Genomic DNA, 26,237 nt, shown 5'->3' with positions numbered 1-26,237 from the left:
CCAGAAGTTCAGCCTTGCTGGTGGGCAAGAAGCAGGTATTTTTCTTTCCAGGGTACACTGAGATGCACTATAATAAACAGTAATATTTTCCAAATAATCCATGGAGGAAGTGCCCCCAACTTGAATGGAAAAATGGTTCCTATTTTCAATTTATACCGAATGGTAAGGGAGACAGAAGAGATTGGAGGTGAGTACACAAGTCCATGATCAGTGCTACAAAGCTTAACAGGGCTACATGCCACCACAGCCCTGTCCTCCCCTCTAGTCCATTTTAGAGGCCTGTAGAGATTATCTTCCTCTCTGCACACTCCTTCAAGGACCTCAAATGGACTCCTAAATGTGAGAATCCAATGTTTTCCCTATGTTAGAAGTGAGGCCTGGTGGAAAGTGATCAGATCATGGTGGCAGATGCCTCATGAATGGTTTAGTACCATCCCTTTGGTGATAAGTGACTTCTCACTCAGCTAGTTTGGGACCTCCCCCTTCTCTCTCTCTTGCTCCTGCTCTAGTCATGTGACATGCGGGCTCTCTATCACCTTCTGCCATGATTGTAAGCTTCCTAAGGCCACAGTAGAAGCAGATGCCAGCACCATGCTTCCTATAAAGTTTGCAAAACCATAAGCCAATTAAACCTCTTTTCTTTATAACTTATCCAGTCTTAGGTATTCCTTTAATTCAACACAAGAACGGCCTCGTACATCTTACTAAGCTCATTTGTTGGTTCTAGAAGGTTTTCTACGTAGAGAAACATGTTATCTACAAATAACAATGGATTTTCTCCACTGTCCAATCTATATAACTTTGTCTCTTTTTCTTGCCTTACTGCACTTGATAGAACTTGAAGTACAATGTTAAATAGAAGTGGTGAGATGGCATATTTTTATTGTTTCATTCATTTCTCCTCTTATCTTTACTATTTGCTTTCTTCTACTCGATCTGGGTTTTTACTTTTATTTTTTTTCTCTATTCGGAATCTGCAAATTTAAATTCTAATGAGACATTTCTTCTTATCTAATGTAAGCCTTTAATCCTACCAATTTCCCTTTAAGCACAGATTCAGCTTCATCCCACTAGTTTTATACATTATATTTTCATTTTCATTTAGCTCAGATACGTTGTAACTTCCTTTCAGACTCCCTCTTTGAGCCACTGAATGCTTAGAGATATCTTATATAATTTCTAAGTGTTTGGAGATATTTCTGTTATCTTTCTCTTATAAAGTTGTAGTCTAATTCCATTATAATCAGAGAATATGGCTTACATTATTTCAAATCTTTGAAATTTGTCACATTTGTTTTGTGACCCAGGATAGGACATATCTTAGTGAACTTCTCATGTGCCATTGAAAAGAATGTGTTTTTTGCTGTTATTGGGTGGAGTGTTTTATTAATGTTAATTGTGTCTAGGTGGTTGATGGTGGCATTCAGTTCTATACTCCTGCTGATTTTCCCTCTAACAGTTCAAAGAAGTGTTAAAATCTCTTACTATAATGGTGGGTTTCTGTATTTCTATTTTAAGTTTTGTCAGGTTTTGCTTCATTTTTTGAACCTCTGTTTTCAGTGCATGCACATTTAAGATTGTGGTCTCCCATTGGTGAGTTAACTTGTTCATCATTAGGTGATGTCCCTCTTTTTCCCTCATTGTGCTACAAAGTTTACTTTCTCTGATACTAATTAGCCATTTCAGCTTTTTAAGGGAAATTTTGTATTTTTATTAATACAGCAAGTTGTATATACTTTGGGGTACATGTGATATTTTGACACATGTATACAATATGTAATGATCAAACCATGTTAACTGGGATATCCATCACTTCAAACATTTGTCTTTTCTTTCTGTTGGAAACATTGAAAGTTTTCTCTTCTAGCTATTTTGAAATATACATCAAACTATTGTTAGCTATAATTTCTATATTACACTATCAAATATTAGAAATTATTCCTTCTATCTGACTGCATTTTAGTGTCCATTAACCAACTTCTCTTTTTTCCCTCATTCCCCTTCCTTTCCCAGCTTCTGGTAACTATCATTCTACTCTCTACCTCAGTGAAATCCACTTTATAACCTCTCACACATGAGTTAGACCATGCAATAATTATCTTTCTGTACCTGATTTACTTTACTTGATATGATGACCCAGTTCTATCCGTGTTACTGAAAATGACAGGGTTTCATTCTTTCTTATGGATGAATAATAACCTACTGTGGATATATACCACATTATCTGTTCATCTGTTGACAATCTGTTGACAATTCCATATGTTATCTATTGTGAATAGTGCTGCAATAAACTTGAGAGTGCAGATGCCTCTTTGGTATATTGATTTCCCTTCTTTTGAATATATACCAGGCAGTGGGATTGTTGGATCTCATGGTAGATCTCTTTTAAGCTTTTTGAAAAACCTCCATACTGTTCTCCATAGTGGCTATGCTAACTTATTCCTATCAACAGTGCACAAGTGTTTTCCTTTCTCCACATCCTTGCCGTCGTTTACTACTTTTTGTCTTTTTGATAATAGCCATTCTAACTGGGGTAAAATAATATCTCACTGTGTTTTTGATTTGCATTTCCCTGATGACTAGTGATGTTGAGTGTTTTTTCATATACTTGTTGGTGATTTGTATGTCTTCTTTTGAGAAATGTCTATTCAGGTTATGATTTATTTTTAATCAGATTATGTATTTGTTTTACAATTGAGTCATTTGCATTCCTTATATATTCTGGTATTAATCTCCCGTCAGGTGGATAGTTCGCAAATGTTTTCTCTCCTTCTGTAGGTTGCCTCTTCACTTTGTTTTATTTGCTGTGAAGAAGCTTTTTATCTTCATAAAATCCCATTTGTCTATTTTTGTTTTAGTGACTTGTGCTTCTGAGGCCTTACCAAAAAATCTACGCCCAGAGCAATGTCCTGGAGTGTTTCCCTAATGGTTCAGTAATTGCATAGTTTCAGTTCTTACACTTAAATCTTTAATACATTCGGAGTTGATTTTTGTATATGGCAAATGATGGGAATCTAGTTTCATTCTTCTGTATATGAATATTCAATTCTTCCAGCACCATTTATTAAGGAGACCATCATTTCCCAAATATATATTCTTGGTGCTTTTTTGAAAATGAGTGGGCTGTAAATGTGTAGATTTACTTCTGGATTATCTGTTCTATTCTATTTGTCAATGTGTATCTCTTTATGTGAGTACTACCCGGTTTTGGTTACTATAGCTTTGTAGTAAATTTTGAAGTCAGATAGTGTGAAGTCTTCAGCTTTGTTCTTTTTGCTCCAGATTGCTATAGCTATTCAAGGTCTCTTGTGGTTCTATGCAAATTTGAGGACTTTTTTTCTTCTTATAGTTCAGTAGTTTTTGAATACAGGTAGTTTTGGGCTACATGGATAAGTTCTTTAGAAGTGAATTCTGAAATTTTAGTGCACCCATCACCCGAGCAGTGTACATTGTATCCAACAAATAATTGTTTATCCCCCACCCACCTCTAGACCATCTCCCCTGCATCCCTAAAGTCTATTATATCACTCTTGAGCCTTTTCATCCTCATAGGTTAGCTCCCACTTATAAGTGAAAACATACGATATTTGGTTTTCCATTTCTCAGTTAATTCATTTAGAATAATGGCCTACAGCTCCATCGAAGAAGTGCAAAAGACATTTTGTTCCTTTTTATGGCTGAGTAGTATTCCATGTTATATATATTATATATATCATGTATATATTTATATATAAATGTGTATGTGTGTATATATGTGTATATATGTGTGTATATATGTAAAACATTTTTTTTTTTTTTTTTTTTTTTTTTTTTTGAGACGGAGTCTCGCTCTGCCGCCCAGATTGGAGTACAGTGGCCGGATCTCAGCTCACTGCAAGCTCCGCCTCCCAGGTTTACGCCATTCTCCTGCCTCAGTCTCCCGAGTAGCTGGGACTACAGGCGCCCGCCACCTCGCCCGGCTAGTTTTTTGTATTTTTAGTAGAGACGAGGTTTCACCGTGTTAACCAGGATGGTCTCGATCTCCTGACCTCGTGATTCGCCCGTCTCGGCCTCCCAAAGTGCTGGGATTACAGGCTTGAGCCACCGCGCCCGGCCGTAAAACATTTTCTTTATCTACTCATTGGTTGGTTGATGGGCACTCAGGTTGGTTCCATATCTTTGCAATTGCAAATTGTGCTGCTATAGACATGTGTGCGCAAGCATCTTTTTCATATAGTGACTGCTTTTCCTCTGGGTAGATACCCAGTAGTGGGATTGCTGGATCGAATGGTAGATCTGCTTTTAGTTCTTTAAGGAATCTTTATGTTGTTTTCCATAGTGGTTGCACTAATTTACATTGCCACCAGCAGTTTAAAAGTGTTCCCTTTCACTACATTCATTCTAACATCTATCATTTTTTGACCTTTTAATTATGGCCATTCTTACAAGGGTAAGGTGGTATCTCACTGTGGTTTTAATTTGCATTTATCTGATGATTAGTGATGTTGAATATTTTTTCATATGTCTGTTGGCTATTCGTATATCTTTTTTTGAGAAATGTATATTCATATTCTTTCCCTATTTTTTGATGTGATTATTTGTTTTTTTCTTGCTGATTTGTTTGAGCTGCTCGTTGATTCTGGATACTAGTCCTTTGTTGGATGCACAGTTTGCGAATGTTTTCTCCCACTCTGTGGGTAGTCTGTTTGCTGATTATTTCTGTTGTTATGCAGAAGTTTTTAGTTTAAGTCCTATTTATTTATTTTTTGGTTTTGTTGCATTTGCTTTTGGATTCTTAGTCATGAATTATCTGCCTAAGCTAATGTCTAGAAGAGGTTTTCTGATGTTATCTTCTAGAATTTTTTATGGTTTTAGGTTTTAGATTTAAGTCTTTGATCCATCTTGTATTAGGCGAGAGATGAAGATCCAGTTTCATTCTTCTGCATGTGGCTTGCCCATTTTCTCAGCACCATTTATTGAAAGGTCGTCCTTTCCCCAATTTATATTTTTGTATGCTTTGTTGAAGGTCATACAATATTGAAGGGTGTCCTTTCCCCAGTTTATGTTTTTGTATGCTTTGTTGAAGATCAGTGGACTATATTTGGCTTTATTTCTGGGTTCTCTATGCTGTTCCATTGGTCTATGTGCCCATTTTTATACAAGTACCATGCTGTTTTGGTAACTATAGCCTTGTATAATTTGAAGTCTGGTAAGGTGATGCCTCCGGATTTGTTCTTTTTGCTTAGTATTGCTCGGCTATGTAGGCTCTTGTTTGATTACATATGAATTTTAGGATTTTTTTTCTAGTTCTATGAAAAATGGTGATAGTATTTTGATGGGAATTGCATTTAATCTGTAGATTGCTTTGGACAGTATGGTCATTTCATAGTATTGATTCTTCCCATGTATACGCATGGGATATGTCTCCATTTGTTTGTGTCATCTATTATTTCTTTCAGTAGTGTTTTATAGTTTTCCTTGTAGAGATCTTTCATTTCCTTGGTTAAGTATATTTCTAGGTGCTTTATTTATTTCTTGTATTTGTTATAAAAGGGACCAAGTTCTTGATTTGATTCTGAGGTTGGTCATTGTGGGTGTATAGCAGTGCTACTGATCTGTGTACATTGATTTTGTAACCCAAGTCTTTACTAATTCGTTTATCAGATCTAGAGCTTTTTGGATGAGTCTTTAAGGTTTTCTTGGTATGCAATCATATGGTGAACAGCAATAGTTTGACTTTCTCTTTTCCAACTTTGATGCCCATTATTTCTTTCTCTTCTGTGAATGCTAGGATGAGGATTGTTTTTATATATTTCTGTGAAGAATGTCATTGGTATTTTCATAAAAATTCCATTGAATTTGTAGATCATTTCAGGCATTACAGACATTTTAACAAGATTAATTCTTTCAATTCATGAGCATGTACTATCTTTCCATTTTGCGGGTCCTCTTCAATGATTTTCGTCAGCGTTTTATATTTTTCCTTGTAAAGATCTTTCACTTCTTTGGTTTAATTGATTTCTAGGTATTTTATATTCTTTGTATCTATTGTTAAGTGAGATTTTTTTAAATTTATTTTTTAGATTGGGTGCGATTAGCAGGTAGAAATTCTACTGATTTTTATAGGTTGATTTTGTATTCTGCAACTTTACTAAACTTGTTTATTAATTCCAAGAGTTTTTTTGTGGAGTCTTTATTTTTTTCTTAATATAAGATCATGTTATCTGCAAACAAGGGAGATTCAACTTCTTTCAGTTTGGATGCCTGTTCTTTTATTCACTTGCTTAATTGTTCTGGTTAGAACTTTCAGTCCTATATTGACTAAAAGTGGTGAATATAGGCTTCATTGTCTGCCTCCAGATATTAGTAGAAAGGCTTTCTATTTTTTCTGTTCAGTTTAATATTAGCTATAGGCTTGTTATATGGCTTTTATTGCATTGTAATATGTTCCTTCTATACCCAATTTGTTGAGGGTTTTTATCATGAAGAAGTGTTGAATTTTATCAAATGATTTTCGGCATCTATTATAATCATCCTACTTTTTTTCCTTCATTCTGTTGATATAATGTTATCATGTTTATTGATTTGCATATAGTGAACTATCTTTGCATCCCTGGGGTGTATCCTACTTGACTATGGTGAATGATCTTTCTAATGTGTTGCTGAATTCTGTTTGCTAGTATTTTGTTGTGGATTTTGCATTTATGTTCATCAGAGATGTTGGCCTATAATTTTCTTTTATTGTTGTTTCTTTTTCTGGTTTTTATATCAGAGTATTTCTGGCCTTCTCAAATGAGTTTGGTTGTATTCCCTCCTCTTTGATTACTGAAATAGTTTGAGTAGAATTGGTATTAGTTCTTCTTCAAATGTTTTGTGGAATTCAGCAATAAATCCATCAGGTCTTTTGATTTTCTTTGATGGGAGAAGTTTTATTACTGCTTCCATCTCATTACTTCTTACTGATCTACTGTGGTTTTCTGTTTTTTTATGGTTCAATCTTGGTGCCCCTTTTGCTATATAACACAGATTCTAACATGTTGTGCTTCTATTTTCATTTTTTTCAATAAGTGTTTAAATTTCTTAATTGATTCATTGAACCATTGTTCTATCAGAAATATGTTGTCTAATTTCCAGGTTTTTGTGCAGTTTTCAAAGTTTCTCTTGTTATTTCTAGTTTTATTCCATTGAGGTCAGAAAAGATATTTGATATAATTTCTACTTTTTCAGATTTGTTAAGACATGTTTTGTGATCTAAAATATGGTCTATCCTACAGAATGTTTCACGTGCTGGTGAGAAAAATCTGTATTTGGCAGCAGTTGGATGAAATGTTCTGTAAATGCGTGTTAGGTCCAATTGGCCTAGAATATAGTTTAACACTGATGTTTCTTTGTTGATTTTCTGCCTGGAAGATCTGCTTATGGCCATAAATGGGATGTTGGAGCGCTCTACTATTATTGTGTTGCAGTCTATTTTTATTTCTCTGTTATCTATCTCTTAACAGATTGTTACTATAACAATCACATTTTAGCATTTCTTATGGAATAGGTCTGATAAATTTCTTTACTTTTGGGGGCCAGAAGGGGTTCTGGGAAAGTCTTTGTCTCCTTTATTCCTGAAGGATAACTGTGCATGGCACAGTATTCTTGGTTCTTTTTTTTTTTTTTTTTTTTTTCTTTAGCATGCTGAATATATCATCCCATTCTCTTTTGGCTTGTAAACTTTCTGCTAAGAAGTCTGCTGCCAGGTGCACTGGATTTCCCTCATATGTTATTTGCTTTCTTCTCTCACTGCTTTCAGGGTCTTCTTTTTTGGTTATAATTTGTCTTGTGGCATTATAATTTGGGTTGAATCTGATTGGAATCTTTGACCTTCCTATAACTGAATATATAGATAGATCAATATCTGGATATATCTATCTAATTATCATCATCATCTATTACTTATCTATATCTAGCTTTTCAAGGTTTGAAAACCCTTCCACTATTATTTATTTAAATAATAACACTACACTATAATAACACAATAATAATACCACTTTGCCTTTCTCTAGTTCTCTTTTTAACTTGAATAACCTGAGTATTTGCTTTTGATGTTGTCTCATAGATACCATAAGCTTTGTTTATTCCTTTTAATTATTTCTTTTTTTTCTCCTCTGACTGTGTACTTTCAAATAAACTGTCTTCAAACTCACCGATCTTTCTGTTTGATCAATTCTGTGATAATCTCCACTGCATTTTTTGTTTCATTTATTGCATTTTCAGCTCCAGGGATTATTGTTTTTTATTATTTCAATCTCTCTATTAAATTTCTCTGATAAATTTATAAATTCGTTTTCTGTGTTTTCCTGAATTTTTTTGAGTTTCCTTAAAACAGCTATTTTGGATTCTTTGTCTTAGAAATCACACATCTCCATTACTTTAGGGTCAGTTTCTGGTGTCTTATTTTGTCTCATTGGTGAGGTCATATTTCTCTGAAGTTTCTTGATACTTGTGGAAGTTCAACAATGTGTGCAGATTAAGATATTAAGTATTTTTTTTAAAATAAAAAAGCCACAGTCTGGCTTTTTGTGTGCCTGTCCTTCTTCAGAGGTCCTTCTAGGCATTCTAAGTTTTCTGACAGTTGTGTCCCTGACCCTGTGACCACTGCAGTTTTCTCAGCAATAAGAAGATTTTCTAATCTCAGGCTTTCTGTGAGTCTCATGAGGACTCTGATACAGCTTTCCAACCCAGGTGGATCTGGAGAAAACCCAAGGAAGGTACTGGGCTGCATGAAAACACTGGTCAGGGACCTTGGGCCAAAAGTCTGCCCTGGTGAGCCTTGAGTGGCATCCCTCTCCCAGCAAGTTCCTGCACAGCTGAGATAGCTCCCCGATTGCAATAGGAAGTGCCAGAGCTGAGACTGAGACCCCTCAGGATCCTCTGTAGTACAGAGCCTGGAGAGCCTGTGTCATTCATCCAGTCAGATATGCATATTTTAGCAGGTCTGAGAACATATGAGATAGTTCCCCATCTGTAGCAAGAGGAACCAGAGCTGAGACTGGCCCCCCTTGGGATCTGGTATAGGACAGAGGCTAAGGAGCCCATTGGTAAAGGTTAAACTCCCAGGCTATGAGGTATGGGTGAATCTTCCTCTGGGTCCTTATATAAGTAGTTCTGATGCCGGACCTCAGCTGAAGAAGGCTGTAGCAGGGCAACCAGGCAACTTTCAGGTTCACTGCCAAGACTGATGTCAGCAAACAGATGAACCTTTCTGCCAAGGCACTGGTGTGCACAATTTTTTCTCAGGCCCTTGACAGGTAGTTTTGCTTGCAAACTCAAGACCAAACAGAAAAGTAATCAACCCCCTGGGGCACTGGATTATTTTGGGGCTTGAACCCAGAAGAAATACTGGCAAGGCAGATCAGCCACCTGGATATCTGTCTGCACTCTCAAAATTTCCTTCTTAGATCTTTAGCTCCACTGGGCTTTTACAAACTCCTATCTATGAGCAGAATATCTTCTATTCTGCCATCTTGGTGACATCACTTTGATCAGTTTCAGCTTTCTTTGAACAAGTGTTTGCATAGTACATCTTTCTTTTTTTTCTCCTCTTACTTTTAACCTACTGATACCATTAATTTTTAAAGCCAAGCAAGGTGGAGAATTGTGGTTGTGAGTGTCCAGTTGCCAGACTGCTCCTCCAGCTAAGGTATTCCCTCCACCACCCTCTGCCCTCTTCCTGTTTCTCCTCCACCTAAATGTCCATGTCGAAAAGCCCTACATAAATTACATTACCCCATTATTCATAGAGGACCTTTCTTTTTCTTGACTACTGATTTTCTGAGATCCTCTCTCTCAAACCTCTTTCTTCCCAGTTTATCTCCCATTCTCATTTATGTCTCAGTCAAAATATCATGTTTTATTTTTCTTGCTGTCATAAGGGTCCACTCAGCCCTAGATAGTGCCTAGTTGCCCAGCTGTAGCCAGTGTACTGCAATGACAATTATTTCCTTTGGGTTGATGTTTCAGGACTAGACTCAAGGGGGAGAAGACATGTGGGTAAGGGACCAGGAATTGAGGATTGGAGGAGTCTCCTCACCACTTCAGCCCTGCTGATGTTCTCAAGACAAGAATGATGACAACAAGTGATGTTGATTTTACTCATCAAAGTTGATTACCATTGACAGAGACCAAAGACATATTGCTTGTCATGTCACAAAGACACAGGCCAAAACATATTCAAGAGCTAGAGAAACAAATTCCACCTCTCTAGGTAAACAGCTACAAAGTCACATTGCAAATATATGGATTCAAGGAAGAGAAGAATTTGTGGCCATTTTTATAATCTACCATGGGTCCTGAAGAGTTGAATGTAGTCTGGACAAATTAGTTAACATAATAGAGAGGTGACCCTATTGTGAATGGGGCTAACATTGAACTTGTTATGAAATTTAAATTCAAGATGGTAATGTTTTGTAATGACAGATAACTTAAATCTCATTATATTATTCACCAGACTCACTCTGCACTAAAGAGTTAAAAACAGAACATATCTCAAACTCAGTAATTAAAACCATGAGTTAGATATATTCCTGAGGTTAGAAGCACAGAAGCGTTAGCACTTTACTTGATGAATTAGATGCAAAGTATGCCGATCAACTATACATGAATTTTAGGTGGCTTGCTTGTGGCATGGTGAATTGAAAAAAAAAATAACTCTTTCATTTCACCCAATGAACAAACTTGGTCTTGGCTCCTTACCAAAGATTAGATCAAATACTTGGCCTTTTTACTGAACAATACAACCCATTTAAACACTTTGAATCTTTCTCAGATAAACATTTATGAATAATTACCGAAAATTATAATCCTATTCACTGAAATCAGTTTCCAGAAATAAAAGGATTGAATTATATATCCTAAATTGCTGAATTGAAAAGTGAATTCAGAAAGTAAAAATCTAAAAATAAACCAGCATGGTTGAATTGACTTTTTTCAATTAATATTGATAGCGGGACTGAAGAGTTACAAATAGCAATAATTATAGAAGTAGGGAAGACAATACTGAAAAACAATATGGCAATGTAGGAATGCCAGAAATCTACAAATATCTCAGAAGAAGCTATCCTAAATATAAAACTATTGTGTAAAGTTTCTATCCATGGGCAGAGTGCCTACATTTGCAAACAGCAATTTGCCTTTATAAAACAATAAACTAAATATCGCAACCATTTAAAGGATACAAAGCTGAATCCTGTGTTGCACATACACTGTGAAATGTAAGTTTTGCCGCTGATTTCTTGGTGCAAAAGAAGAGATGTCAACTTTTTAGTCCCCAGTTCAGAAATAATAAATAATAAAGGAAAAATTAAAAATTAATTGTGTCTGCATTCCAATTTGTATTTTTCAAATGTGAATTTAAAATATAACCTCCAACCAGTGTTTGTATTATGTTACACACATACCCAATAGTTCAGCAAAAATAATCAAATTTTATTAAATTTTGGCAGTTAGTTTTTCTCCCACATTACTTTCTTCATTCTACATTGCCTATCTGGCTCCCATAGGTTTTGAATTTACAGCCCCTGAAATAGGCTGAGCCAGATTAAAACTGATGCCAGGGGCACCAATCTACAAAAAGTAATCAAACCAGGGTGAATCGGTAAAATGTAAACTTCCTCCTCTCCCATGAAGTGAAGCTCACCATCCAGTTTAATTTTGTAAATACACCTCTCTAAAGTGTTTCTCTGTTGAGTGTTTTTGTGATGTGCAGTTCCAGCTAAAAATGAGTAGTTATAGACAAAATTTGGAAGCCATCAAATGCTTAGCTTAATGTTGTTTACCAGCGGATGCGTGATTTTACTTTAGCACCTAATTTTTTAATACTTCAATACACAGTCTAATAAATTGCTTCGTTTAAGAAATCTTGAAATCTAAAAATTATGATTTTAAAACTTTTATTTTGGTGATTCTTTTTCAAGAATCAACTCAGTTTTGGCTAATAGAAATGAATGTAGTAGAAAATCAGTTTCCACATAAAGTGAATTAATGGAAAAGCAGTATCTCCCTTCCCCTTCTAGGTAAGTGTTCTGTGCCTCCCTAACTTTTGTAGAGGCCCTGGCAACAGTGCAAGTCGAGGTCTTCCTAATACAAATCTGGGGATTTAAAAGTTATAAATTGGCCGGGCGTGGTGACTCACGCCTGTAATCCCAGCACTTTGGGAGGCCGAGGCGAGTGGATCGCAAGGTGGATCGCAAGATGGAGATCGTCCTGGCTAACATAGGTGAAACCCCGTCTCTACTGAAAATGTAAAAAATTGGCCGGGCGTGGTGGCGGGCTCCTGTAGTCCCAGCTACTCGGGAGACTGAGGCAGGAGAATGGCGGGAACCTGGGAGGCGGAGCTTGCAGTGAGCTGAGATCGAGCCACTGCACTCCAGCCTGGGCGCCAGACAGAGACTCCATCTCAAAAAAAAAAAAAAGTATAAATCAATCTAATAACCTAATAAGATGTGTTTTATTCTCCTACTTTGATAAATATACCTTCATAATGACCTGGAAGTCTGGGTTCAAATAAAACATTTAAGATCATGGGAGTTTTGTACTAGAACAAGGCATGATAAGGAAAGCAGGCTCTGGTCTCCGGTTCCAAGCTTACAGCTTCCTACTTCTCTTCCTGCTCCCAGCTCCATCCCATAGTACAACACACTGGAATGAGCCAGCCTGCACATGCAACCTTCTGACACATCCCTCAAACAGCACTGCCTTGGCCAATCCTCAGGAAAAAGCTGACCAAATATGGCTAAATGTTAATAACTGGTAACTCTCAGTGGAGCAGGTAAGTATTTATTGTACTATTCTTGCCATTTTTTGAAAGGTTTAAAATTTTTTGAAATAAAAATATTGGGGAAATCAAAGTTTGGTGTTAAAGTCTCCAAGTAACAAAATGGATTTGCCTTGAGCTACATAGTTTCTAAGTGATGAAGCAAAACCATAGCCAGGCCTTAGAGTTCAAATCTGGTGTCCATTTCACACCCTCTACTACATAACTGTGGATCTATGAATCTAGAATAGAGGGCACTAACAACCTGTGATTCTGTTCTCACTTTGGACAAGTTTTTGAGCAAAAAGATCTGTATGTTCATGAAGATAGAAGAGTCTCAACTTAGAACAAGAAATCATCTCTGAAAAGTCTCTAAAACAAAAGGAGATTATATTTTACCATTGAAGGCTAGAAATATTCTTATCTGCAGTCATGGAAAATAAAATGAAGTTTCTACATGGCACTAGCCTACAAATAAATGTAACTGAGCTTATTCACTGCCTTTTCTTTGAAGTTCAAAGTTGATTACTCCAAGCAGCTGTTCCTCCATCACTAACAAATGGCTATAGAAATCATTATGTATATAGCCACTGATTTGGGAGAAGGGTCTTTTAATAACAAGAACAACAAGTTTATCCCTCCAGTATTTTTCCCAACCATAAAGCACTGACAAGACCACAGACTCCCTGTCACATAGTTAAAAATGTATGATTCTCCCGTAGTAGTAAAGACCATACTCACACTCAGATCTTGGTTTCTAAATATCAATTTCCATTGAAAGGAATTGGGGCTCCTTAAAGAAGTGGCTGATTCTAGAGTTGGGGCAGGAAAATGTAAGATGAGCCAGGAGCAACTCGTAGTGCCAGAGAGTACAAAAATGTTCCAATAAGGAAAAGGATGAGGGTTTGTCAAAGGCTCAAAGAAGTTGACCTGAAAGAGCTCCCACTCACCAAAGCTGGACCAATTTGAGCAACAAAATAAATAAAGCATTATATTGTTACCAAAGTTTAAAGTAAACATACAAATCCATAATGATATAAATAAATGATTGAATGGATGGCTACATCAATAAGTAAATAAGAACAAGGAGACAAATCCCCCTACCTCACCTCTCACCCTGACTGTGGGCTGGACTTGCTCCAAAAAGAAGAATATAGAAAAAGACAAACAGTAATTTTACATTGAAGAAACCTGGCAAACACTACCTTAACCAAGTGATCACAATTTACATTACCAGTGATAAGTCATGTTGAGATTCCATACCCCCAATGTGATGAGAAGGATACTCTACCACTGTGGTATTCTTTGTGAAAACTCATAACCCCAATTTAATCATGAGCAAAACATCAGACAAACCCAGAATGAAAGACACTACAAACTACCTAACCAGTACTCCTCAAAACTGTCAAGATCATGAAAAACCAGGAAACACTGAGAAACTCACAGACCAGAAGAGACGGAGCAAAGATAACTAAATGTAATGTAGTATCTTAGAGGGGATACTAGAAGAGGAAAAAGTTATCAATGGAAAAACTGAAAAAAGCTGGATAAGCATGTAATTAATAGCAATGCAGCAATCTTTGCTTCTTAGTTTTGACAAATGTACCACCATGATGTGAAATGATAACTGTAGGGGAAATTGAAACACGTGAGGGCTTCCTATATGGGAACTCTTTGTATTATCCTTACTATTGTATATAAATCTAGAATTACCCCAAAATGAAATTTTATTTTTTAAACTGTAATGGTTTAAATGTTTTTCAAAAAAAATTAGAAAAGTTTCAAATTTTCGGTTTCTTACATTCTCACTGAAAACAATTATTTTTGTCCTTTGTTAACATAAAATCTAAAAGTTCCGGGTTAGTCAAGCACTTGCTTAATAAATCATGGTATATGTACTCCCTGGCTGATGTTTCAAAGTAAAACCATACTTCTGGAACCAATAACTAAAACATTTCTGTCCGTGACTTAAACACAACAACAAAAATAGTACTTGACTGATGTAAACTTAAACATTTACACAGTAGTTGTAAATAAATATGATTTTTGTGTTTGGACATCTTGTATAATGTCATAAATGTGAAATGTTATTTTGCTAATTGAAATTTATTCATTCAACAAAACTTATGGTAGAAACAAGAAAACAGGCAATATGATTTCAACTTCCCCTCAATCCTTAGTCAATCAATAAATATTGGAGTTCTAAACTTATGCAAAACACTATTTTCCTGTGTTATAAGGAATACAAAAATGATGGTAGAATATTATGTCAATTATAAAGTGCTTTCCAGTTCATTACACTTGTTACTTCGAGTATTACAGAATAGTTCTCAGCACAGGGACTGACCCCAGAGTTCTATGTCATTAATGTATTCATACAAGCATCAATATCAGCATCCACTTCAGCTGGACATTATTTTTATCTCCTTTTTACCAGTGTGAAAGAGGCTAAGTACTTGACCAGAGTCACCCAAATAGCAAGAGGTGAAGTCAAGGTTTGATCCAAATGTGTGGGATTCTACAGATCAGGTTCTTGACTGCCATTTTACACCCTTTCTCCTCCTGGGACAAGTGAAGGCAACTGAAAGATGACAGCAAGGTCACAAGGCAAGGAGACAAAGGACCCGTTTGCCGCCTTGACAGCTTGTGTCTCTATGGTTCCTTGTGCCTGTGTCTACTCTGGTCCTTACCACAATGATTTTTTCTAAGTCTTTAAGAGAGATTCACTTTATTCACCTTTTTATTCTTCTAAGGCCATGGACATTGTCTAAAATACAGTTGATGTTCGATACAAACCCTAGTTATAAAATAAACTATTACAAATATATAGAAAAACATTATATTAGAAAAATACAGACCACTCTTAATCCATCTTATGTCTATTATCTATTCACAGATATCTTGAGGATGATGATGATGGTCACGATAACTGCCTTCCATCTTAGTCCATGCTAATCTCTCAGTCCTGGAATGATATTCTTTCAGCTTGGATGTTACTTCCTCAGGGAAGCCTCTCGTGCATCCCCAGAACAGGGTCAGATTTCTCTCCTAGTGGACTCTCAGAATACTTTTCACTTGTATGTAATTTCCTGTTGACTTGTTGTCTTCCCCACTAGAATGAAAGCTTTCCAAGTCTTGATTAACACTGTACTTCCAGCACCTGGCACCATACCTGAAGCACCACGGTGTTTCTTTTTTTTGCCATTAACATTTTTTTATATCTATATACACAAGATAACAGCATAAAAAAGTTTTAAAGAGTTATACATACCAAAAGGTTATATGTACCAGAAAAGTCATTATGGATTTTTCCCTGTTTTTTTTCTTAACTTTTTTTTTAAGTTCTGCGATACATGAGCAGAGTGTTCAGGTTTGTTATGGATAGGGAGAGCATTAGGTGTTTCTTAAAACACCAAACGGCATGTTGCCCAGTGTGAAAGAATCCAGATGACAAAAATCAAAATTTAATAGAATTATTTAAGTACCCACTCTGACATCCTGATGTCAAGGCTAAAGCCATCATATTTTCAGAACTCTGTAGCCTCTTGTCTTTCAAGGAAATCACAACTTATTCTCTCTGCCACCAGATACCAGGCATATGTATTTCAATCAATATATATTTGCCAAGACATTCCTGTAGCAAATTTCGGATTCTAGGACATTAAGTAAAATGTTATGGTCTATTATCTAGGAAGAGCATGATGGGGCTATAATTTACTCCTCAGCTTGCCTTCTACTCAGATCAAAAGCTGTGGCTTCTCCCAGACTGATGAGTCAGGATATTTTCATATATATCAGACAAGGTGAGAGTTGCCTTGTGATTGAGATGTTTCATCAGATATACAGACGGCCTGCTGGCGGTGTTCCAGTAGAAGCATCAGGGGTCAAAGGAAGCCTTTTCCATGTTGAATGAGAAATTCTTCATCTCTGGTGAGATTCAGGGACATCCTTATATTATGTGGATTTCAATATGCCTGCAATCTTACCTCATCTCTGGTAGCAGAGAGAATAGGTTGTGATTTCCTTGAAAGATAGAGGCTAGAGAGTCCTGAAAATAGAGTAGCTTTAGCCTTGAGAAGTGATTTACGCCAGGATGTCACAGCAGTACTTAGTTCTATTAAATTTTGATTTTTATGGTTTGGATTCTCTCACACTGGGCCACATTGTTGTTTGGTGTTTTCAGAAAGAGTCCTCTACTTCCCCCTTTCACTTCATTATCTCAATCAGCTTTATGTAGAGAAGAAGCTTACTGAGCTCGCTGCTGGTGCTGGTGTAGGCAAGTGCTGCTTTGGCAATCTGGGCTGACCTGGCTTGTCTACTAAGAACTACTTCTCTAACCCTGGAGCAGGCTTCCATGCTGCTGTGGGCGTCCTTGCTGCTCTTTGGTAAGTGATTGAGAGGAGGCCTCTGCTTGCTGCAAAGCTGAGCCTTACCATGAGCAAAAGCCCTCTTTTCTGGGCTGCTGCAATCATGGATTTTTACTCCCATTTTAGAACAGCAGAAAATGAACAAAAAGGAAAGATAATGATTTACTGGTAGAAGGGGAAAAATGATAATGATTGATTTCCAAAGATGTATTTCTCATCTACTTTTGCTATTAATTGCCTACGGAAAATCATTTTATCCCCAAATGGACTTATTTTGTTTATGTAAAAAGAAACCTATAGCTAGGTTCAGTCCCTAAGTCACAGAGCATGAGGACCCAGAAGAGAAGATGGACTGAGTCCTTTGTGAAGGACCAAGTCCTGATTGTGAACTCAGGTAGAAAGGATCATCTGCTGGGAATAGTTATTGCCTTCTCTGTATTCTAAGATCAAACCTGCTCTGATGTTTGCAAAGAGCATGAGAAGAGAAGAGATAAGATGGTTTCCCTTTGATTTTTTTCTTCCTGCTTTTGTACCACTTGTCAGTGTTTGTACAAATGAGGCACTGGTTTCCTAGTAGCTCAAGCTAGGGAATTAAAGAACAGTCAGTCTGTTGTACATTAAATATTTATTAAGCATATTTGTCTAGTTCCCACCTGATCCCCAGACCCCAACTAAGGGAAGACCTGTTAGTGTGATTGACATATGATGAGAACTAAGGAGTGAATGGATGGGTATACTTGGCATACCACACTGCTGGGTACCACAGAGGATATGGAGACCTGCAGGACAGAGATTCTGCCCTCAAGAGGTGACATTCTCAATAGAACCTCAATGTACATATGCAAGAACATCTGACTCGACAATAGGAGAAAAATATTACGCAAATAGTTATAGGATAATGTGTGAGGGTGTCAATTAATTTTTGCTGAGCCCTGACCACATCCCACGTTTCTAAGGTTACGCCATGTATAAATTTATCCAATTCTCTAATATTTGATCTGGTGGAACTTTTATAACTCCCATTTACAAATGAGGAAATGAAGGCACAAAGATGTTGGTCTTATCCCTAAGGTTTATGCAGCTAGTACAGGATTCAAACCCATAATCTAACTTTGGAAACTAGGCTTTTAACTACTACCCCCTACTGTCTGTCTCATTTTGAGTTCCAAATTAGCTATGATAATAAGTGTTCTGAGTCAAGAGAAGAGGGAGCAGCAGCAGCCCCATACTAAAAAATTAATGACAGCAGCCATTAATTGAAACCTTACAGATCTAACTCATTACAGTACTACTATGAGGTCGATTTTGTGAGCCTCATTTTTCAAATGAGAAAACTGAGACTTGAAAGTTCATGTGGTTTGCCCTGGGTCATACAGCTAAAATTCAAACCAGACCGTCTGAGCCCACAGCCTGAGCGTCCAGCCACTGTGTTTCCTCACTTCCCCGGGATGGGTGAAACGGAACGCGTTTCTCTTCCTCTTGGTTGGAAGTAGCATACGAGTGTGTGGGCTCTCAGGGTGAATAGTTTGGGACTCCTTGCCTATGCTGATGGCTGGCTCTTTACTCTCTTTCAGCTCCAGTCTGTGGACAATCTGGTAAGTCCTTATTTTCTTTGCTCCTTTATATCTCTAGATTTCCTAATAACTATATCTTATCTCAAATACTTACAAGAGTCCCCATTGTCCGTTTCATTCTTTTCCTGAGGGCTGCAGGGATGTGGAAACATCAGCTGGTGTGGTGACCCTGACTCTAAGAATCAGGCTATTTGGGGGTCACTCTCTTAAACCAAAACTGCCATTGTGCTGGATAAACATGGCAGGGCCTGGGATATGTGTCACAGAGTCCACAGGAGGAGGAGCTGCCACCCTGCCTGATGTGGGATTCTAGCCAAGCCTGATGGAATGCATAGCATCCCAAGAGGAAAAGGGTAGAAAGAAGCCAATACTTCACAGGGGGAGGCTGGGGCTCCAGCAGCTTTTCCACTAACCATGTGTAACAAATTTATCCCCACCTTCCGCATCCCATAGAGACACGCTTCTCTGTGAATAGCTCAAATTATGATGACCCTGGGTCTGCATCTACCCTACTGGTCAACAAAAAGTCCCATCCTCCATAGGGAGCCGCCTCACAGGTGTTTGGGCCATTCCTCTAGAGGACCTCTGGAGCCAGCAAGGGTCTTGGCCCCCTTGAGGTGCACTGTCTCTTGCGGCTCCTAACTCTGCTGTTCTTCCCCTCCTTGGTGCCATGGACACAGACTGTTTCCCACACACCCTTCCTGAGACAAGATTATAACTTGGCAGACTTTGCTAATGGTTCTTGAATGGGGAAATGAAATACGAAAAGTGTCTTGAATTAACTACAGCCAAGGATGTAGTTAGTCTAAGAGCCCATCAACTCAGTCTCAAACACACGAAGGCCCTGAAAAGTTATGTCCCTTCTTGGCCATAGGGCCACCTGCACATAGCAGGGGCAGCTTCCTCAAAGCAAAGAAGAGTCTAGTTGCACATATCAAAGGAAATAAATTCTACTTCCCTCCAGTAGAAGACCTATTGCCTAAGTCTCAATTGCCCTGCATCCAGGTGCTTCCCAGGAACATAGCCGGTAGGGTTTTCTATTCTCTTCAGCAGAAACACAGCCCCATTCCCACTGATGACATAGGGTATTCTGTCTAAACCTTTAAATACAGAATTTTCTTTTTAAAAAGTGTCTGCAGAGGCTGGGCACAGTGGCTCATGCCTGTAATCCCAGCACTTTGGGAGGCTGAGGTGGGTGGATCACTTGAGGTCAGGAGTTCAAGACCAGCCTGGGCAACATGGTGAAACCTCATCTCTACTAAAAATACAAAAAATTAGCCAGTCGTGGTGGCACGTGATTACAGGCTGAGGCAGGAGAATCACTTGAGCCCAGGAGGTGGAGGTTGCAATGAGCTGAGATCAGGCCAGTGCAGTCCAGCCTGGGCAAGAGCAAGACTCTATCTGAAAAATAAAATAAAATAAATTCTGCAGAGACACACAGATGTTTCACCTTACCCAACAGAACATTTAGCTTCTTCCTGTAAAACATGAAGTTGGGTTATTTTACAGTTTTCTTTTTTCCCCCTAAACAGAGAAAGGGCATTTTCTTCTCATTTAGATGTAACTAAAAGATCTATTTGGGAAGTTCTTCTGGACAAAGGCAAGAATGTTTAAAATTTTAAGCTTTAAAAAATCAATTGCCTATAAATCCTTAAAGGTAGACAGTCCTCATCTGAGTAAAAAGGTTCCAAGAAGAAAATAATTAGAAGTTTTTCTATTAAAAATTTTATAGTAAATAGCAATCCCCAAAATTGAGATTTTATTTTTGAAAATCAATACAAACGAAAATGATGCATTTTATTTTCTACTTCACAGAAGTGACATTACCATAGGACAAAGCATGAATCTAATATTGACTTTTCAAAATGTGGTAGCTGCAACAGCTCCAGGCTTCATGACTTTGTTCAAGGCAGAAAGTGGGGAGAAGTAAGGAGGCAAGTGGAGAAGGAAAGCGAAGCTGTCAAAGAGCACCCAGTGTACATCTCTTCTTTCAAATCAAGGAAAAGCACTTTCCCAGAATCCTTATTCCCTAGTCCATCCCTAGCATTATTTCTCTGACATCCCTTTATTCAGACCTGGATCATGTAGGTGGGAAAGTTAGTACTTCATTTTTTCAAACACATTAGTGGGCAACAGGTTAGAGAGAAGAGCATTGGGACTGACTTTTGAGAGCCAAACAAGTGTTTTCCCTATTATTGATTTCTCCTTCATAATCATTAATAGGTCTTGCTGGGCCATACTCTTCAGTGATTTTATGACTGATCAGAGCAGTGGTTTCACATAACTATTACCAAGTTTATAAATTATTGCGTCTTCAGCAGAATCTAAAATAGCAATCAATTTTCATTTGTACACCCACTAAAGATTAGCCTACCAAAGCACTGATCTTGGAGAAGGCTAGATAGTAGTATTATATTGGTAAGGACGTTTGAGTGAATGTTTCTAATAGTGAATAATTTGTGTTGTAGTTACTTTTGTTGTTAGCCAGCACGAAGTCAGAACTACAAAACTCAGAAAACAAACATTCAGATTAAAAAGAGCCTCGGAAACAGTTTCTTCTTAGAAGATACATAATTAAAAACAAAATCTCCTCCCAACTCAGAAATCCTCTCCACAAGGGTAGTAGAGAAATGAAACATTTGTATTATTGAATAAGCAATAAGCCAGAATATGATGAACATCACAGACAATCCACTAAGAAGCTGCAAAGACAGAAAGGAATTCCACCCCGTCGTCTTCAGTAACTGAAGGGAAACAAACTTCTGTCTTTACAACAGCAGGTGGTTTTGCACATTGGAGAAAGCTGAGGCCACCAAAGTTAGGTCCTTACTCTCCCACAGGAACTGAGAGAGACAGAGGAACTCTCTCCCTAGATGTTTGTATTCAAAAAGGTGGTTCCCAGGACTTCCCTGGGTTGTGAGCCAGGCAATAGGCTTATTTATTTTATTATTATTATTATTATTATACTTTAAGTTCTAGGGAACATGTGCACAACGTGCAGGTTGGTTACACAGGTATACATGGGCCATGTTGATTTGCTGCACCCATCAACTTGTCATTTACATTAGGTATTTCTCCTAATGCTATCCCTCCCCCAGCCCTCCCACCCCTGACAGGCCCCAGTGTGTGATGTTCCCTGCCCTGTGTCCATGTGTTCTTATTGTTCAATTCCCACCTATGAGTGAGAATATGCCGTGTTTGGTTTTCTGTCCTTGTGATAATTTGCTGAGAATGATGGTTTCCAGCTTCATCCATGTGCCTGCAAAGGACATGAACCCATCCTTTTTTATGGCTACAGAGTATTCCATGGTGTATACGTGCCACATTTTCTTAATCCAGTCTATTATTGACGAACATTTTGGTTGGTTCTAAGTCTTTGCTATTGTGAACAGTGCCACAATAAACATATGTGTGCATGTGGCTTTATAGTAGCATGATTTATAATCCTCTGGGTATATACCCAGTAATGGGATCACTGGGTCAAATGGTATTTCTAGTTCTAGATCCTTGAGGAATCGCCACGCTGTCTTCCACAATGGTTGAACTAGTTTACAGTCCCACCAACAGTGTAAAAGTGTTCCTATTTCTCCACATTCTCTCCAGCATCTGTTGTTTCCTGACTTTTTAATGGTAGCCATTCTAACTGGCATGAGATGGTATCTCATTGTGGTTTTGATTTGCATTTCTCTAATGACAGTGATGATGAGCCTTTTTTCATGTGTCTGTTGGCTGCATAAATGTCTTCTTTTGAGAAGTGTCTGTTCATGTCCTTTGCCCACTTTTTGATGTTTTTTTTTTTTTTCTTGTAAATTTGTTTAAGTTCTTTGTAGGTTCTGGATATTAGCCCTTTGTCAGATGAGTAGATTGCAAAAATTTTCTCCCATTCTGTAGGTTGCCTGTTCACTCTGATGATAGTTTCTTTTGCTGTGCAAAAGCTCTTTAGTTTAATTAGATCCCATTTGTCTATTTTGGCTTTTGCTGCCATTGCTTTTGGTGTTTTAGTCATGAAGTCCTTTCCCATGCCTATGTCCTGAATGGTATTACCTAGGTTTTCTTCTAGGGTTTTTATGGTTTTTAGGTCTTACATTTAAGTCTTTAATCCATCTTGAGTTAATTTTTGTATAAGGTGTAAGGAAGAGATCCAGTTTCGACTTTCTACATACGGCTAGCCAGTTTTCCTGGCACCATTTATTAAATAGGGAATCCTTTCCCCATTTCATGTTTCTGTCAGGTTTGTCAAAGATCAGATGGTTGTAGACGTGTGGTGTTATTTCTGAGGCCTCTGTTCCATTCCATTGGTCTATATATCTGTTTTGGTACCAGTACCATGCTGTTTTGGTTATTTAACCAATATAAACATTTACATGCATTTGCAAAGGACAGAGAAAGAAATTCTGAAAGAGGAAGAGAAGCCTCTTCCTTTTGTCAGAGAGAATTAAGCCTCGTATTTTTTATTTGTATTATCCTCAAATTCTTCAGTTTCTATCCACCAATGCTTCAAAGAGTTTAGGGCCTAATTTCATGTAGGGTTAGTATTTTACTGTCACAAGAGAGTGCTTTGAGGTCTGGGAAGTTAGGACCACCTAGCTCCCTGCACTCTTACTCTCTGCAGCTATCTAGATATATTTCTTATGACAGACAGAGCCTGCTCACCTCTCCCATACATATTTCTTGACAGTAAAAACATAAATTAAACCACTTTCCGTAACAGTCTAATTGACCTCCTGATTTCTATATTCACTCCATCTATAACCCCTATCCCACCACATGCTCATGCTACCTGTAGGGGAGGGAAAAAATTTCCATCTCTCTTAGGTTTGAAGAAAGCCAAAATATTTCACCCCAAAATATGGCCACTTGGTATAACTAGTATTTTGAATTAAAGGCCTTTAAAGATCAGCAGAAGAAACTTCACCCTATCCACCTAAAGACCAATCGACCCACCAGTAAGCACAACTGTTCTTCCCTCCTCTCTACTATAGAAAAGAAGACTGACAGGTGTAACCACACCTGAACAGACCCCATCACAAGAAAATATCTATGCTTCAGGCTCATTCATCTTCCAAATAGAACCATTTATCCATTAATTCACCATGGTCATTATTTATTGCTCTTCAAAAGAGTTACCTACATTCCCCCTCTCCCCACTCCCCTCCAAAAATGGCTGTGTAAGTGTCTGGGCCTTATTGGTATATTTGGGGAATCACTCTGTAATTCTGCCCTGCACATGTAAATAAATTTGTAGACCATTTCTCCTATGACTCTGCCTTTCATCAGTTGATTTTTCAGCAAATTAAGAGGGCAAGGAAAAATTTTTCTCTTGATCCTACAGGTTAATTTTCTGGGGCCCATAAATTAACTTGATAAAAGATAGACTAGGCCAGGTGCGGTGGCTCACACCTGCAATTCCAGCACTTTGGGAGGCTGAGGCAGGTGGATCACGAGGTCAGGAGATTGAGACCATCCTGGCTAAGTAGGTGAAACTCTGTCTCTACTAAAAATACAAAAAATTAACTGGGTATGGTGGCACTCGCCTGTAGTCCCAGCTATTCAGGAGGCTGAGGCAGGAGAATCGCTTGAACCTGGGAGGCAGAGGTTGCAGTGAGCCGAGATCTCGCCACTGTACTCCAGCCTGGGTGACAGAGTGAGACTCTTTCTTGAAAAAAAAAAAAAAAAGACTAACAAGTGAAAAAAAATTTTAATTATGTACATAGACAGGGGAATTTACAAAGAAAACAATGGCTGAAGGAGGCAGCCAGATGATTGAGATTTACACAGGTTGAATATCCTTCATCCAAATATCTGAAATCCAAAATCTGAAAGTTTTTAAGCACTGACATGATGATCAAAAGAAATGCTCATTGGAGCATTTCATATTTCACATTTTTGGTTTATGTATATGTTCCAAAATCTGAAAAAAACTCAAACTCCAAAACCCTTCTGTTCCAAAGTGTTTTGAATAAGGTATACTCAACCTGTATATCATCTTGGACTAAACAAAGGAAAAGGAGTTTTGGGCTTCTGGGTGGGAGAGGCAGGCTGTGGCAGGTTGACTAGGAAAAACATGGTAAACAAGGGTTTTTATGCATATTTAAGTCAATGCCTTCTCTATCGATGAAAGTTGTTAAGAGTCTTCCTCTTCCTAGTGTGGGAGAGGGAGACACATTTACAAAAGGAAATTTCCCTTATAAGGGAAAACTTTTCACTTATAAAGGAAAACTTGTGCCTTGCTTTTAGAACTTTTCCTATTTCTGGTGATTCTCAATGGCCTTTGGCTCAAAATAATCCATATGCCAAAGAGACAAACCTGGAGATGGCATTTTCTGGTACCCTTCACACACAAGAACTCATCTTAGAGAGGTCCCTGTAACACCAAGATCTCAGGTGAGAGTCCAGGAGAAACGCGATTTCCAACTATCTACCTGAGGACTTGGTTCACTGAAACAAGTGAGAGGGTTTGTGAGCCTCGCATCATCTATCACTGCTGAGTGGATCCTGCCAGGGCTGCCCTCCCTCTGAAAGGCCAATCTGCTGCTATAGACTGCTGAGCAGCCACTGCACCCTGGAGAAGGTGAGCACAGCTCACCTGCAACCTGGGGAAACAGAAGTCATCCAGGGGCCTCTTAGGGAACTCCCAAGCCATGTCCTCCAGTGTAACCTACACAAGCCACTGCAGCTGGGACTGCAGGCACCTCCACCTCAGACCTACTACTCTTTCCTCCTCAGCAGCTGCACACAAACCTGTGATTTCCGTCCATCCTCCATGGACCACATTCTTCAAAGGAGAGAGAGTGACTCTGACTTGCAATGGATTTCAATTCTATGCAACAGAGAAAACAACATGGTATCAGCACTATTGGAGAGAAAAGTTGACCGTAACCCCAGGAAACACTCTCGAGGTTCGGGAATCTGGACTGTACAGATGCCAGGCCCAGGGCTCCCCGCAAAGTAACCCTGTGCGCTTGCTCTTTTCTTCAGGTGAGAAAGAAGGTGAATTAGTTGAAACTTTATAAAGGGTTTCCGTTTATCTTAGCTCCCTGGAGGTTCCACGAACTGGGGTCTTTCATTGCTCTCTAACCCTTGATCCCAGCTCCTTTAGTTTCACATTTTCCCTCCAATGGCTACAAGTGTTTTTCAAACTATGATTGAAACTTGAGTTTAAATGGTTAATATTAATCGACATCCCCACACACTTACACGGTCAAGAAAATGAGTTAGTTTTAGGGAGTACAAAAATGAAGCTGTCTCAGATCCTGCCCTGCAGGGCTTTATAGCCTCATAAGGGAGAAGTTACACACACATAACTGTGCTGAGGACAAAAGTGCCATCAGAGGAGCTCAGAGGTGGGAAATCTCCGAACTGATGCTTTTTATCCCCACCCATTGTTATGTGTCCCTTCCTCATTGCTAGTTTTCCCTCTGATTGGCATCAAGCTCCCACAGCTCCTCCTGTCCAGTTTTACCTGATTGATAATGATTTTGGTCACTTGCAAGGGCATGGTCTACAGGCGTAGGCATT

The 26,237-nt window shown here is 38.2% G+C and overlaps 1 protein-coding gene and 2 long non-coding RNA genes across 3 annotated transcripts in view; 1 reads left to right on the top strand and 2 right to left on the bottom strand.

Moving 5' to 3' along the window:
• The window catches only part of LOC126948322 (uncharacterized), a 166,444-nt gene that overhangs the window by 77,480 nt on the left and 62,727 nt on the right, over positions 1 to 26,237 (bottom strand). The gene's annotated exons all lie outside the window — the stretch shown is intronic.
• The window catches only part of FCRL4 (Fc receptor like 4), a 23,521-nt gene continuing 14,416 nt past the window's right edge, over positions 17,133 to 26,237 (top strand). Inside the window, exons 1-3 of the mRNA XM_050779586.1 lie at positions 17,133 to 17,163; positions 18,720 to 18,740; positions 25,446 to 25,697. Of these exons, the coding sequence (XP_050635543.1) occupies positions 17,133 to 17,163; positions 18,720 to 18,740; positions 25,446 to 25,697 (304 nt within the window). The remainder of the gene's footprint in view (positions 17,164 to 18,719; positions 18,741 to 25,445; positions 25,698 to 26,237) is intronic.
• Positions 24,791 to 26,237, bottom strand: part of LOC126948325 (uncharacterized) — a 20,542-nt gene continuing 19,095 nt past the window's right edge. The window contains exons 4-5 of the long non-coding RNA XR_007723400.1: positions 25,461 to 25,539; positions 24,791 to 24,861 (exon numbers count right to left, since the gene is read on the bottom strand). This is a non-coding gene — a long non-coding RNA (uncharacterized LOC126948325). The remainder of the gene's footprint in view (positions 24,862 to 25,460; positions 25,540 to 26,237) is intronic.

The sequence above is a fragment of the Macaca thibetana genome, chromosome 1, assembly GCF_024542745.1.
Source record: "Macaca thibetana thibetana isolate TM-01 chromosome 1, ASM2454274v1, whole genome shotgun sequence".
In the NCBI taxonomy this organism is placed as follows: Eukaryota; Metazoa; Chordata; class Mammalia; order Primates; family Cercopithecidae; genus Macaca; species Macaca thibetana.
The sequence above is the reverse complement of the archived record's forward strand: the minus strand, read 5'-3'. Positions and strand labels throughout refer to the sequence as shown.